Source organism: Loxodonta africana, chromosome 13 (assembly GCF_030014295.1).
Source record: "Loxodonta africana isolate mLoxAfr1 chromosome 13, mLoxAfr1.hap2, whole genome shotgun sequence".
Taxonomy (NCBI): domain Eukaryota; kingdom Metazoa; phylum Chordata; class Mammalia; order Proboscidea; family Elephantidae; genus Loxodonta; species Loxodonta africana.
In genome coordinates, this window is record NC_087354.1 from 48,448,582 (window position 1) to 48,465,084 (window position 16,503).

Here is a 16,503-nt window from a genome sequence, read left to right on the forward strand (position 1 = left end):
TTCAAGGACTTCTCACTTCTACCCCTTATAGCTGCTGATCATTAATTAGATCTCTTCTTTTAAAAAAATAAATAATGGCCAAGGGCAATTTCAGAGTCAGTAATCCTTTTAAGTGATTTGTATTTTATTGCCATAGGGTCAGTATGTATTAGACCCTGGGAGCTTCTTAAAATTGCTGATTCCTGGGTTCCTCCTCAGATCAGCAAAATCAGAATCTTTGGTCTAGGGGTCTAGGAATGTGTAGTTTCACCAAGCTCCCCAGGTGACTCTTAGGTACACTAAGGATTGAGACCCGTACTCACAAGATACTATATTGTAAGATATATATATATATACACACATACACACTTCCTGTTAATACATTCATTTCTAGAATTTCCTTCATTTTCCCTTCCTTGAACTTTCTCCTCAAATTCCACTATTCGGGGAAATATCCCTGAATAAGTAGAGTCAGTCTGAAGTTATCCCTGCTAAGCCAAACCACAACATTCTCTTGAAGCCCTAAAGAGATGATCCACTCTGACTGTTCTTCACTCGACCTGACACAAATGCAATAAAGCCAAACAAAGTCGGTGTGGATACTGTCCCCTCAGAAGACTGTGTCAGAGCCAAAACGGGGCCTGAGGAGTGGGCTACAGACCATGCCTTTTGGGAGGATGTGTTGCCAAGTCCCCAGAGCACTTTTCTGAGCATGTCAGAATGACAACCTGTTCTTTCTGGTAGAGATTTTATCTCATGAAAAACCTCCCATTAAAACTCTAGAGAAAATTAAGCAACACAAAGAATGAAAGTTTATATTTGCTCAGCTTTTCTTTTTCAGCATGAGCTTTAGAGAAGAGAGACTGTCTCCTGGCCATTGCCTATTAACTGAACTCTTCCCAACCTCCCAGGTTCATGCCTCTGTGTAATTCCTGACACACTAGCTACCATTCCACCTTTTCATCTCACACTCAAGAAGGCACAGCCAGATGCAGGGATAATCTTGAGGCTAATCTAATATGCAGAAAAAGTAAATTAGCAATGACACAGCTCACAATAGTCTGAGAAGCTCTGTTTTACATAATAGAGTTCCCTACACAACATGGCCACTCAGTATAGACTTGGTGGTGTGGTGAAAGGAGCACTGGCCTCAGGATCAGGAGAGAGATAACCCACTGTTTGACCCAGGCAAATCACATCCCCTCTCTGGGCTTCAGTTTCCTTATCTATGATAGGGATAGATTCATCCCCTAGGGCCTTCCCTTCTTGAACATTCTCTGGATCTATGACTGCAGTAAGGGGTGAGAATAAGATGGGACATAAACCAATAGACAAGGCTCTAGAGTCAGGAGGCCCACGTCAACCTTGCCTTCTCTGTAGGCTGTGTGAGTAGCAATAAACATTTAGAAACTACACCAATAGGACTAGTTTTACAACTGATGCTAGCATGCAGGTCAAGGCACCCTTGTTTGAAATCTCAGGTGCAGGTGTAGGGACAGCTGGGGAGTTCCTCCTGGTTACCATTCTAATTATTCATTCTGTAGGCTTTGGCATCAAACCAACCTTGCTGTTAGGTCGGTTCGATGAAATGTTCATGAAACAGTCTCTTCTATCCCTCTTATGACAGTTCTCCACTTGCCTGGTTGCTCTGTGCCCGATAACCACCCTCCTGTAGCCCACGCCTCAGAATTCTGCCTCTGCCCTGTTAGCGTCCCCCCCTCTCATTCTCTCATTTCTGGGACACATGTCCTGCTCCTGAGTATCAGCCACTGACGGGCTCTGTTACTTACTGTCTTCATGCCATGCCCCTACAGGCCTGGATCTTTAAAAGTGGTCTCCTCTTTGAGCTTCTGTGGTTGTGTTCCTAGCCCTCAGGACATCCTATTACTGATGCTGAGAGCTGGTAGTTTCCCAGGGTAGACCTCTAGGCATCTGAGCCCCTAGATCTTGTATTTGGCCTTTCTGGCTGCACCTTGCCCATTCCATGAAGGGAGCTCATGACTCCTGAACACATCCATGTGCAGGAGGGGTTCTCTGGTTCCAGTCCTGGCCCAACTAGTCTTTTGCCTTTCATGCCAGCCTGTGCCTGATAAGCTAAAGTTCCTATCTCTGTGTTCTGATGTCCTGTTCTTGTCCTTAACTAACCTATCTGTCTGAACTCCTGCGCTTAGTAACCTACTTGGACCTTAAACCTCTTCCTTGCCACTAGCTTGCCAACTTCAAATCCTTGGTTCTCCCAGTCCCAGATCTTTGTGTGTGTGTGTGTCAATGTGAGGCCATGATATCTACATTGCTGTGGGTATTGTAAGGAAGAGAAATATAGACCAGAAATGGTTTCCCAGTAAGTTAGGATGACTTAAATGTACCAAGTAACCATCTTCCAAGATGTCAAATAAAGAGATAATTCAAGGTTGTGGCTCTGAAATTCTGAGGCCTAGATAAGGAAGCAACTATGCTAGCTCAGAATACCCCGGAGACAAACTTGTAGGCAACAGGGGAGTGTAAAGAAGCCCCCTGAATGTTGCCTGCAGGACTCAGCTGAGCATACACATTTCTTCAGAAGACTGCGTCAGAGCCGAAACCTGACCTGAGGAGGAGGCTACAGACCCTGCCATTTGGGAGGACATCTTGCCAAGTCACCAGAACACTTCTGAGCATGTCAGAATGCCAACTGTCCTTCCACAACCAGGACATCTGGGCCAGTTCCCTATCAGTCAGATGTGTTGTTATGGCTTATGTATACACGCTTGAGTGTAACCTGTTGCTAAGACAATGTATTACATCTTACCAGTTAATTTTGGATAATTAATTATATCGTGGACCCACACCTACAGATCTGACATCATTTTATGAAGTACTTATAGATCTAAACAAAACAAAATGTACTTTCAATAAATCAGCATGCTGATTAAAATGCACAAGAAGCAACATTCTTGTTGGTTGTTCCAGTCTATTCTATTAGCTTGTTACATCTCACAGAAATACTTCATACTCACAACATTCCCAACTTGTCTCTCTTCAGGTGTTCAAAAAATATAAAAACCGTTCCTTGTCTGTCCTGTAAAATTGAATAGGGAGAAAAGAAATAGCATTTTATCCCAGAAACAATAAAGAAAATGTACTATATTAAGACCATCAGAATTCTGGTTTGAATTAAAATCTAGAGCTACCTTTAAATATTGTGAGGGGCACAAGTGGAAAGACTGTCTCCAGAATATGGAACAGATATATTCTGGGACAGTGTTTTTTGAAGTATGATCCTCAGAACACCTGCATCGGAATCAGGTAGAGTGCTTGTTAAAAAGGCATTTTCATGGGCATGATCCAAGCTCAAAATCTTTGTAAAAGAATCTGCCTTTTAGCTTACTTCCCAGATGATTCTTGTGCACATCAAATTTGAAAACCACTGCTTTAGAAGCAATGGGTAAAAACGTATTTGGAAGCAATTTGTTGTGTGGAAAAAACATTTGTACTTCAATGGAAAGCTATGTGTTGTCTCTAGTACACCCTACTGCCTCATCAGGTTCTGATTCTATGGGAGATATTTTGCAACTCCGTAAGTTGTAAGAAGCTGATAACCAGTAACTAGTTGCTTTTGAGTTGATTCCAACTCATGGTGACCCCAAGTGTGTCAGAGTAGAACTGTGCTCTACAGGGTTTTCAATGGCTAATTTTTCAGAAGTAGATCTCCAGGCCTTTTTTCTAAGGTGCTTCTGGGTCAACTTGAACCTCCAACCTTTTGGTTAGCAGCTAAGTACATTAACTGTTTGTACCACCCAGGGACTCCAGGTAACTGTAAAAAAAAAACCCGTTACGATGTAGTCAATTCTGACTCTTAGTGACTCCATAGGACAGAGTAGAACCACCCCATAGGGCTCCCAAGGAGTGCCTGGTGGAGTCGAATTGCTGACTTTTTTGGTTTGCAGCTAAGCTCTTAACCACGGCGCCACCAGGCAACTGTAGACAAGCAAATTCTGTCAAGTCTTGCAGAGGTTTGGATGATTTTCCTGCTCTCCATCCCTTGTGGGAAAATCCAGCCTCCACTTGCATATTCATTTCAATATTCTCAACCTATAAAGATGTCTGGTTTTTGGATTCTCTTTTGAATTGGTTATAATCAGGCCTAGTTCCTTCTATTAAATAAAATCTTTATTATGCATTTACTTTTATATCTGTAGGAGAGGCATGACTTTTTTGAAATCTTTTACCAGCTTTCTCAAAATAAATGGGTTAACACTGGAGTCGTCCAGCAGTGGGAATGGCTGGCCTGTGAAGTTGGGAACTCCCCAACACTGGAAGTCTACAAAGAAGACTATGTTTTGGGGATCTGGTAAGAGAAATTACATATCAGAATGATGACTGCCCATCAACTCCCCACTTTGTCAGGAAATGTGAGCATTAGGAGAGACACTAGACTAGAACAGTGGTTCTCAATGCTGGCTGCACGTTAGAATCAACTGGGAGTTTGAACATCATGTCTGGGCTCTACCTCTAGGAATACTAATTAGCCTGGAGTTGGCCCTGGCAACAGTGCCATATAAAGCCATATTGGAGCCTGAGGCAAAGGGAAAAAAAAAACAATAATACTGGTTCTGTTTTTATTCAAAATTTTGATATTTTTTAAATGAACTTTTTGCATTAATTTTGATTTAAAAAATATTGCATTAAACTACTACTTTTTTTACTACTTATCTGCACTACTGAGTGTTTTGGCACTCCCTTAAGTTTTGTGCCCGAGGTGAGTACCTCTCTTGCCTCACCCTAATTCCAGCTCTGCCTGGTCATTTGCACTTTTTAAAGCTTCTCAGTCAGGTCATTCTAACAGGGAGCTAGGGTTGAGAACCACTAATTAGTTGATCTGTAAGGTCTTATGTATCTCTTGCTGTGCTGTCCAATATGGTAGCCACTAACCACATGGGTCTATTGAGCATTTGAAATATAGGCAGTCCAAATTGAGATATGCTGTAGATTTTAAAGACATAGTACAAAAATCATAAAATTCTCATTAACGATTTTTGTACTGATTACATGTTGAAATAATAATATTTTGGGTTGTTGTTGTTAGGTGCCGTTGAGTCATTTCCAACTCATAGAGACCCTATACACAACAGACTAAACACTTCCCGGTCCTGAGCCATCCTTACATTCATTGTTATGCTTGAGCTCACTGTTGCAGCCACTGTGTCAGTCCACCTTGTTGAGGGTCTTCCTCTTTTCTGCTAACCCTGTACTCTGCCAAGCATGACGTCCTTCTCCAGGGACTGATCCCTCCTGACAACATGTCCAAAGTATGTAAGACACAGTCTCGCCATCCTTGCCTCTAAGGAGTATTCTGGTTGTACTTCTTCTAAGACAGGTTTGTTCATTCTTTTGGCAGTCCATGGTATATTCAATATTCTTCACCAACACAATTCAAAGGCGTCAACTCTTCTTTGGTCTTCCTTATTCATTGTCCAGCTTTCACATGCATATGATGTGATTGAAAATACCATGGCTTGGGTCAGGTGCACCTTAGTCTTCAGGGTGACATCTTTGCTCTTCAACACTTTGAAGAGGTCCTTTGCAGCAGATTTGCCCAATGCAATGCGTCTTTTGATTTCTTGACTGCTGCCTCCATGGCTGTTGATTGTGGATCCAAGTAAAATGAAATCCTTGACAACTTCAATCTTTTCTCTGTTTATCATGATGTTGCTCATTGGCCCAGTTGTGAGGATTTTTGTTTTCTTTATGTTGAGGTGCAATCCATACTGAAGGCTGTGGTCTTGGATCTTCATTAGTAAGTGCTTCAAGTCCTCTTCACTTTTAGCAAGCAAGGTTGTGTCATCTGCATAACGCAAGTTGTTAATGAGTCTTCCTCCAATCTTGATGCCCCGTTCTTCTTCATACAGTCCAGCTTCTCGTATTATTTGTTCAGCATACAGATTAAATAGGTATGGTGAAAGAATACCCAACTTTAAACCAATCAGTATCCCCTTGTTCTGTCCGAACAGCCGCCTCGTGATCTATGTAAAGGTTCCTCATGAGCACAGTTAAGTGTTCTGGAATTCCCATTCTTCACAGTGTTATCCATAGTTTGTTATGACCCACACAGTCAAATGCCTTTGCATAATCAATAAAACACAGGTAAACATCCTTCTGGTATTCTCTGCTTTCAGCCAGGATCCATCTGACATCAGCAATGATATCCCTGCTTCCATGTCCTCTTCTGAAATCGGCCTGAATTTCTGGCAGTTCCCTGTCGATATACTGCTGCAGCCGTTTTTGAATGATCTTCAGCAGAATTTTGCTTCCGTGTGATATTAATGATATTGTTCTATAATTTCCACATTCAGTTGGATCACCTTTCTTGGGAATAGGCATAAATATGGATCTCTTCCAGTCAGTGGGCCAGGAAGCTGTCTTCCAAATTTCTTGGCATAGACGAGTGAGTACCTCCAGCACTGCATCTGTTTGTTGAAACATCTCAATTGATATTCCACCAATTCCTGGAGCCTTGTTTTTTTTTTTTTGCCAACGCCTTCAGAGCAGCTTGGACTTCTTCCTTCAGTACCATCGGTTCCTGATCATATGCCACCTCCTGAAATGGTTGAACATCGACTAATTCTTTTTGGTATAATGACTCTGTGTATTCCTTCCATCTTCTTTTGATGATTCCTGCATCATTTAATATTTTCCCCATAGAATCCTTCACTATTGCAACTCGAGGCTTGAATTTTTTCTTCAGTTCTTTCAGCTTGAGAAATGCCGAACGTGTTCTTCCCTTTTAGTTTTCCATCTCCAGCTCATTATAATACTTTATTTTGTCTTCTCGAGAGGCCCTTTGAAATCTTCTGTTCAGTTCTTTTACTTCATCAATTCTTCCTTTTGCTTTAGCTGCTCGATGCTCAAGAGCAAGTTTCAGAGTCTCCTCTGACATCCACCTTGCTCTTTTCTTTCTTTCCTGTCTTTTCAGTGACCTCTTGCTTTCTTCACGTATGATGTTCTTGATGTCATTCCACAACTCGTCTGGTCTTCGGTCACTAGTGTTCGATGCATCAAATCTATTCTTGAGATGGTCTCTGAATTCAGGTGGGATATATTCAAGGTCATATTTTGGCTTTCGTGGACTTGCTCTGATTTTCTTCAGTTTCAGCTTGAACTTGCATATGAGCAATTGATGGTCTGTTCCACAGTCGGCCCCTGGCCTTGTTCTGACTGATGATATTGAGCTTTTCCATCGTCTCTTTCCACAGATGTAGTCAGTTTGATTTATGTGTGTTCCATCTGGAGAGGTCCATGTGTATAGTTGCCATTTATGTTGGTGAAAGAAGGTATTTGCAATGAAGAAGTCGTTGGTCTTGCAAAAGTCTATCATTTGATCTCTGGCATTGTTTCTATCACCAAGGCCATATTTTCCAACTACTGATCCTTCTTTGTTTCCAACTTTCGCATTCCAATCACCAGTAATTATCAATGCATCTTGATTGCATGTCTGATCAATTTCAGACTGTAGCAGCTGATAAAAATTTTCTATTTCTTCATCTTTGGCCCTAGTGGTTGGTGTGTAAATTTGAATAATAGTCGTATTAACTGGTCTTCCCTGTAGGTGTATGGATATTATCCTATCACTGACAGTGTTGTACTTCAGGATAGTTCTTGATACATTCTTTTTGATGATGAGTGCAACACCACTCCTCTTCGAACTGTCATTCCTAGCATAGTAGACTATATGATTATCCGGTTCAAAATGGCCAATACCAGTCCATTTCGGCTCACTAATGCCTAGGATATCGATGTTTATGCGTTCCATTTCATTTTTGATGATTTCCAATTTTCCTAGATTCATACTTTGTACATTCCAGGTTCTGATTATTAATGGATGTTTGCAGCTGTTTCTTCTCATTTTGAGTCACACCACATCAGCAAATGAAGGTCCCGAAAGCTTTATTCCACCCACGTCACTAAGGTCGACTCTACTTTGAGGGGGCAGCTCTTCCCCAGTCATCTTTTGAGTGCCTTCCAACCTGAGGGGCTCATCTTCCAGCACTATATCAGACAATGTTCTGCTGCTATTCATAAGGTTTTCACTGGCTAATGCTTTTCAGAAGTAGACTACCCAGTCCTTTTTCCTAGTCTGTCTTAGTCTGGAAGCTTAGCTGAAAGCTGTCCTCAATGGGTGACCCTGCTGGTATCTGAATACCGGTGGCATAGCTTCCAGCATCACAGCAACACACAAGCCCCCACAGTACAACAATCTGACAGACATGTGGGGGAATATTTTGGGCATATTGGGTTAAATAAAAATACATCACCAAAATTAATTTATTTCTTTTACTTTTTAAATATGTAGTTCTCAGAAAATTTTAAATTATATACATAGTTCATATTTGTGTCTTGCATTATATTTCTATTGGATACTGTTATTCTAGGACTCTTAATTGTTAACATAAATATAACAAATCACTTCCAGTAAGTGGCTCTTAGTTCACAATTTTATATCTCCCTTTGGCTAACGTAGCTTTATACTGAGGGAGAGCATTAGCAATCATCTGGTATCTGATCCCCATATACAGAGACCAAGTTCATAGATATTTAATTTTCAGGGAGCTGTAGCATAGGTATTGGCTTTTCCTCTGCCTCTAGGAATAGAATTCTTGTTCGACATCATCTTTTTCCTTCAGTACTTTAAAGCGTTGGTCTATTATCTTCTGGCTTTCATATGTTCTGTTAAAAAGTCAGTTGTCAATATTATTGTTATTCCTTCACAAGTAATGTGTCTTTTCTTTTAGCTACTTTGAAGTTTTCTCTTTGTCTTTAATTTTTAGCAGTTTAACTATGATGTAATGAGCCCTGGTGCCACAATGGTTAAGTGTTTGGCTGCTACCTGAAAGGTTGGTGGTTCAAACCCACCAGTGGCTCTGGAGGAGAAAAGACCTGGTGATCTGCTTTCATAAAGATTACAGCCTAGGAAACCCTATGAGGCAGTTCTACTCTGTCCTATAGGGTTGCTCTTAATTGGAATTGACTTGACAGCACACAACAACAACTATCATGTGGCCAGGCATGATTTTCTTTGTATTTATCTTGCCTGGAATTGTTATGAGTCGGAACCAACTCGACAGCAATGGGTTTGGTTTTTGGTTTGGAGTTTGGAGAGCTTCTTGAATATGTAGTTTGATGTCTTTCATTAGTCTGGGAAAATTCTCAGCCAGCATTTTTTTTTTTTTTTTTAATATTTTATTGTGTTTTTGGTGAAACTTTACACAGGAAATTAGGTTCTCATTTAACAACTTTTACACATATTGTTGGAAATCCTGGTGGCATAGTGGTTAAGAGCTACAGCTGCTAATCAAAAGGTTGGCAGTTCAAATCTACCAGGTGCTCCTTGGAAACTGTATGAGGCAGTTCTACTCTGCCCTGTAGGGTCACTATGAGTCAGAATCGACTCGACAGCATGGGTTTTTTAAAATTTTTTTTTATTGTTCAGTGACATTGGTTACATTCTTCACAATATATCAGCATTCTCATTATTTCCATCTTGGTTATTCTGTTTCCATTAATTTAGCTTCTCTGTCCTCCCTAGCCTTCTCATTTTTGGTCTAGGGTAAATGTTAACCATTTGGTTTCATCTAGATGATTATTTTGAGAAGCACAGTAGTCACGGGTGATATTATTTATTTTACGGGCCAATCTGTTATTTGTCAGCCAGTACTTTTTAAAAAATTCCTCTCTCCTCTCCTTCTGGTACACAAGCTGCAAGAGTGTTAGACTTTTTTTCTCAATGTCCAATATATCCTTAAGCCCTTTTCTATAAGTCCATTAGTTTCTACCTCTGTGTGTAAGTCTGAATATTTTCTACTGCTCTTTCTTCTAGCTCACTAATTGTTCTGCTTATCTTCTATTAAATTAATATATTGAATTTTTAATTTTGTTTATGACAATTTTAGTTCTAAAATCTCCATTTCGTCCTTTTTGCTAAATAAATTCTAGGTCTCTGGTAAAATTATTCATCTTTTCCTCTATTTTCTTGAACATGTTAAACATAACTATTTTAAAGTCCCTGTCTGATAACTCCAATACTTGAATTACCTTTGGGTATTTTTCAAGTTTTTTCTTTGTTTTCCATTACTTGACCTTGTCTTTTAGAATGCCTTGTAATTTTGATTGGACGCTGGTTATTGAAGATGAAAAACTGTAGAGGCTTTAGGTGCTGTTATCTTCCTTCGGAGAGGGTTAGGTTTTCTTTTGGCAGGCAGATGGAGTGCTGGCAGCTGATCTTTATCCATCAAATGCTAATTTTAGATTTTGGAACTGGTCTATTTAAGTTTTATCTTACTCCTTTGGTTTGATCATTTCTCCTAGGGAAGGGTCCTTACTCCTAGAGCTTGGTCCTTTTGAAATCTCCACTGAAAGTCTGAGGTTTTTACCAGGGTCTTACATTTGCCTGTTTTAAATATTTTATATAAGTGGAGCCATACAGTATTTATTCTTTTGTGTTTGATTTTTTTCACTCAGCATAATGTTTTCAAGGTTCATTCATGCTGTAACATGTACAAGAATTTAATTTCATTTTATGGTTGAATAATAGCACATTGTATGTATGAATCACATTTTATTTTTCCATTCATCTACTGATGGAAACATGAGTCATTTTTAACTTTTTGCTACTGTGGACAATGCTGAATAAACATTGGTGTACATGCATCTGTTTGAGTCCCTGCTTTCAAGGATCTTGGGCATATACCCAGAAGTGGAATTGTAGAGCCATATGGTAATTCTAATGGGGGGCATTAATGGTTCAGTGGTAAAATTCTCACCTTCCATGAGGCAGACCAGGGTTCAATTCACAGCCAACACACCTCATTCACAACCACCACCTGTCTATCAGTAGAGGCTTGCATGTTGCTATGATGTTGAACAGGCTCCAGCAGAGCTTCCAGACTAAGGCAGACTATGAAGGAAAGCAGTCTACTTCCAAAAATCAGCCAAAATCACAAAGGTCCAATCCCCAACCCATCATGGAAATGGTGCAGGACACGGCATTTTTTCATTTTGTTGTGTATGGGGTCGCCCTGAGTTGGTGCGGCTTCATGGCATGTAACAAGAACACGGTAATTCTGTTAACTTTTGGGGGAACTGCTGAACTGTTTTCCATAGTAGCTGCACCATTTTACATTTCTGCCAGAAATGTATGAGGGTTCCAATTTTTCCACGTCCCTTGCTAATACTCATTAATTTCTGTTTTTCTGATATGACAGTCTCTTCATTCAGACTGATATTTCTGTTGTGAGTTGGCTTTCTCGAAATTTTAGTTTACTTCTAATCTATTTAATTTCATTCAGTTACAGATTCTAATAGCTATGTCCACAGTTCTTTTCTAGGTATACTTCTTCGGTTTTTTGTATTTCTTTGTTATCTTGCTTCTATGCCTCTCTTTTTTTTTTTTTTTACTTAATTTCGAGAACCTTGAGCCTCTCAGGCTTGAGTCAGATGGTTGTAATATTTGTCTGTTTTCCCTAAGCTATTCTTTCCAAATGAAAAGGTTACTGAAACCACAATCTTTGTTGGATCTTTACTCTGAGATACCTGAGATACCATTTTAAAGGTATTTTATAGCCATACTTTTAAATCTGACCCTGACTATAAGGCTGAGGGAGCCCTGGTGGCACAGTGGTTAAGAATTTGGCTGCTAACCAACAGGTTGGCAGTTCAAATTCACCAGCTGCTCTTTGGAAACCTTATGGGGCAGTTCTACTCTGTCCTATAGGGTCGCTATGAGTCAGAATCAACTCTATGGCACTGGGTTTGGTTTTGGGTTTGCAGGCTGAGTTTTAATTAGCCTTTGTTGTGCAAATCTTTTCTAAAAAAAAATCTTTTTTAAAGTTTCAAACTTTTTCTTTTAAATTTATTTATTGTGCTTTAAGTGAAAGTTTACAAATCAAGTCAGTTTCTCCTACAAAAAGTTATACACACCTTGCTATGTACTAGCTGCTCTCCCCGTAATGAGACAGCACATTCCTCTTCTTCACCCTGTATAGCCCATGTCCATTCAACCAGCTCCTGTCCCCCTCTTCCTTCTCGTCTCACCTCCAGACAGGAGTTGCCCACATAGCTTCATGTGTCTACTTGAGCCAAGAAGCTCACGCCTCACCAGTATCACTATCTATCTTATAGTCCAGTCCAATCCCTGTCTGAAGAGTTGGCTTCAGGAACGGTTCCAATCTTGAGCTAACAAAGGGTCTGGGGACCATGACCTCCAGGGTCCCTCTAGTCTCAGTCAGACCACTAAGCCCGGTTTTTTTTTTTTTTTATGAGAATTTGAGGTCTGCATCCCACTGTTCTCTTGCTCCATCAGGGATTCTCTGTTGTTCCCTGTCAGGGCAGTGATCAGTGGTAGCACCATCTAGTTCTTCTGGTCTCAGGCTGATGTAGTCTCTGGTTTATGTGGCCCTTTCTGTCTCTTGGGCTCATCTTTACCATATGTCTTTGGTGTTCTTCATTCTCCTTTGTTCCAGGTGGGTTGAGACCAATTGATGCATCTTACATGGTTGCTTGCTAGCGTTTAAGACCCCAGATGCTTCTCACCAAAGTAAGATGCAGAACGTTTTCTCAATGCATTTTGTTATGCCAACTGACCTAGATGTCCCCTGAAACCATGGTCCCCAAACCCCTGTCCCTGCTACTCTGGCCTTCGAAGCATTCCGTTGTATTGAGGAAACTTCTTTGCTTTTGGTTTAGTCCAGTCGTGTTGACCTCTCCTGTATTGTGTGTTATCTTTCCCTTCACCTACAATAGTTCTAGTTTACTATCTAATTAGTGAATATCCCTCTCCACCCTCGTAACCATCAAAGAATATTTTCTTCTGTGTTTAAACTTTTTCTCAAGCTCTTGTAGTAGTGGTCTCATATAATATTTGTTCTTTTGCAACTGACTAATTTCACTCAGCATAATGCCTTCCAGATTCTTCCATGTCATGACGTGTTTCACAGATTCATCATTGTTCTTCATCATTGTGTAGTATTCCATTATGTGAATATACCATAATTTATTTATCCATTCATCTGTTGATGGGTATGTTGGTTGCTTCCATCTTTTTGCTATTGTAAACAATGCTGCAATGAACATGGGCGTGCATACATCTGTTCACATAAAGGCTCTTATTTCTCTAGGATATATTTCAAGGAGTGGGATTGCTGGATCATATGGTAGTTCTAAAACCAAAGGAAAAAAAAAAAACCCTGGTGGCGTAGTGGTTAAGTGCTATGGCTGCTAACCAAAGGGTCGGCAGTTCAAATCCCCCAGGTGCTCCTTGGGAACTCTATGGGGCAGTTCTACTCTGTCCTATAGGGTCGCTATGAGTCGGAATCGACTCGACGGCACTGGGTTTGGTTTTTTGGTTTTGGTATGGTAGTTCTATTTCTAGCTTTTTAAGGAAGCGCCAAATCGATTTCCAAAGTGGTTGTACCATTTTACATTCCCACCAGCAGTGTATAAGTGTTACAGTCTCTCTACAACCTCTCCAACATTTATTATTTTGTGTTTTTTTTGATTAATGCCAGCTTTGTTGTGGTGAGATGGTATCTGAATGTTGAAGTTTCAGACTTTTTGAGGTTTAAAATCAGTTCACCATTTCCAACTCGGCAAGGTCCTAAATATCTGGAATCACTATATTCCCTTTCATTTCTGTTTGTAAATTGGCTAAATCATTTAGAAGCTGATAATTTTCTTATAAGACCTTGCCAAATGCAGCTAACAATGACCAATATGCATATTAACATTATATTCTCCAACTATTTATTTTAGAGCTACAGGTATATTAGGACATTATTTGCCTTCCAAGCTATCACAGGTGGCATTTTTACAACATTTCATTACTGCATAAAATGGATTGTCAGCCCTCTAATCTCCATTAACTGTTTCCTTGCCACCCAGTGGCTGAACACTAAGCCAATACCAAAATGTTACGCTTCTGGTTTGGCAGCACCTTTCTCCTGATGCTAATTTCTGAATCACTTAGGTGGGCTAGGTTATGTTGCATTAATTTTTTAAAAAAATTCCTAGTTGCTTATAACAACCAGAGTGTAGTTCCTCCTCATGCTCCATTTCCAATGAAATTTGGCCTCAGCTCACTGTTGGTACATTCAAGGACCCAGGCTGAAGGAGGTCCCACCTCAGTGTGCTTCCCTGATTGCTAAGGCAGGAAAGGAAATGTATATGGCAACTCATGCAGTGGCTCTTAAGTGTTTCTGTGTAGAAAGGACATATATTACTTCTGTTCGTATTTCACTGACCCAAACAAGTTACACGGCATGCCCAACTTCAGGGGGAAGGTGGAGGAAATGTAATTCTTTTAAGTACATGGAAGGAGGAGAATCAGAATATCTGTGAACGACCCAAATGACTGCCACATGGCAATACCCTGACTGGAGGAAATGATTCTTGGCAGTTGTGGAGATATTTAGGACTATGGCATACTGACTATGTATGTGTGAGACCAGCCCTGCTCCACACGGTCACAGGCAGTAAATGTGACGCCTTTCTCCATATGGCTTTCATTACAACTTCATTTCATTAGGAAATCAGTGGGGGTATTCTGTAGCATTACAGAAATACCAGCAATCAGATCCACCAAGTTGCTTACAAACTCAGCAATGCTTCCTTCAAATATTCGGCAAGGAAAAATAAACTCATGGGGGATCTCATTTCTCCTTTTTCCCTAAGACTATGGACACGAAACATCATTTGAAATTCTGTGGTAATAATGGGAAGAAAAACATAATGTCGAGAATAAGGACTCTGAGGACTCTTCTTTCGGTGGTGTTGACACTGATATGTTGTTAATGCTACTTTTTTTTTGGGGGGGGTAAGAGTGCCCACATTAAATTCAACCAAGAGTGGGAGCAGGTAGCAGAGGTTACACTGGAATTCGGGTAGGTGATCTCCTTGTTAGGCTCAGCATGACCCAAAGGGGCAGTAAAAGGAAAGTTCATTGTTTAACATGCCATTCGTGTGTGTGTGTGTGTGTGTGTGTGTGTGTGTGTGTATGACGGAGATACTCATAGGAACTATGAAGAGAAGTTTGAGCTTTCCCTGCTCAAGTATATAAGAAGTACCTAGAAGGAATATTTCATTTCGAAAGGATCCCAGAATTCTTGATTTGGTAACAACATTTTAGACATATATGCAGTGAGTGGGAAATAGTCTTTATTGGGAGAAACACACATAGAGGAGACTTTGGTGTAAGAGGAAGAATCTTGCTTGTCTTAATGGACAATTCTGGGTCAAATCTCAAGTTCTAGAAAGTATGTGGCTGTGTGACCTGGGGAAAGTGCTTAAACTCTTCGAGCCTAAAATCCTGGTAGAAATGTGGTAGAAATAACACCTTCTTATAGGACAGTTATGAAGATTAAATGAGATAACGAAGTGAATGTGCTCAGCTCAGTGGCTGGCACATATAAGGAGCTCTGTAAACATTGGTTTGTCACCCACGTCCCCATAGAAGGCAGTTAAGAAAGCGGTGGAGAGTCCTGTCCGGGATGGACCCTAGGCTCTGGAAAGATGAGAACCTACTTCAGGAAAAAGACCAAAACCCAAACCCATTGCCCTCAAGTCAATTCCGACTCAGAGTGGCCCTCTAGGACAGAGGTGAACTGTCCCATAGGGTTCCCAAGACTGTAAATCTTTACAGAAGCAGACTGCCACATCTTTTTCCCATGGAGCAATTGGTGGGTTTGAACTGTCAGCCTTTTGGTTAGCAGTCAAGGGCTTAACCACTGTGTCACCAGGGTTCCTTAGGAAAAACAGAGCAAGGATATTGCTAGAGAATTTCCAGATTTACTGAGCAGTCACGTGACCTCTTCTTCCTACTCCAGACTTTTATGATGCTGTTTTTGTCTCCCTTTCTCTCATACTTTTGCTTATTACTTGCTCTTTTCTTTCTGTTTATCCCCTTCTTTTTAAAAAATAAATTTTTGTAGCCTCCAGATTTTATCCTCTCTTGTCTTGTTATCTTTTTCTTCTTCATGTTGTTCCATCACTCCATTAACCCCAGTCTGTACTTCTCTTTCGCTCCCATTTTGTCTTTCTTCTTTTATAATATGTTTAGCATTGGCGCCCTAGAAGCAGAGTCTGAAACTCTGCTAGTTATGACTTCAGTGTCCTTCTACCGGCCCCTTTCTCCAGTCCTCCTCAGTGCGCCCCCGACCTTTAGTGGAACCCCTTCCTCTGCACCATCCAACTGGTTAAGATCCCTGGGCCTTAGCAGTCTGTTTCCCATACTAAAATCCATTCTTAGAAACAGACCTGATCAACTCAGACCCAAAAAGTGTAAATAACTTATGAAATTCTGTGCTTTATTTTTCTCAATCAAGTACAAAGCCTTTAGCCAAAGAAATAAATCTCTAATAATAATTTCAGGCGATAGAAAGTGATACACATTTTCTCTGGGGCAGGAGACCTTCCCTGCCAAATATGGCTAGTTACAGGGCTTGTTCTACTTTGATATTTTAGGAAAAAATGGAAGAAATAGATTTGGATAAAGGCAGA

The 16,503-nt window shown here is 40.4% G+C and overlaps 1 protein-coding gene across 3 annotated transcripts in view; it reads right to left on the reverse strand.

Annotated features, from left to right (window-relative positions):
- The window catches only part of IQCH (IQ motif containing H), a 123,331-nt gene that overhangs the window by 8,044 nt on the left and 98,784 nt on the right, over positions 1 to 16,503 (reverse strand). For 2 of the 3 annotated variants that reach the window (XM_064267371.1, XM_023558367.2), the window contains one exon: positions 2,976 to 3,037. The exons of the other annotated variant lie outside the window; for it this stretch is intronic. In XM_064267371.1, the coding sequence (XP_064123441.1) occupies positions 2,976 to 3,037 (62 nt within the window). The remainder of the gene's footprint in view (positions 1 to 2,975; positions 3,038 to 16,503) is intronic. 3 annotated transcript variants of the gene reach the window in all.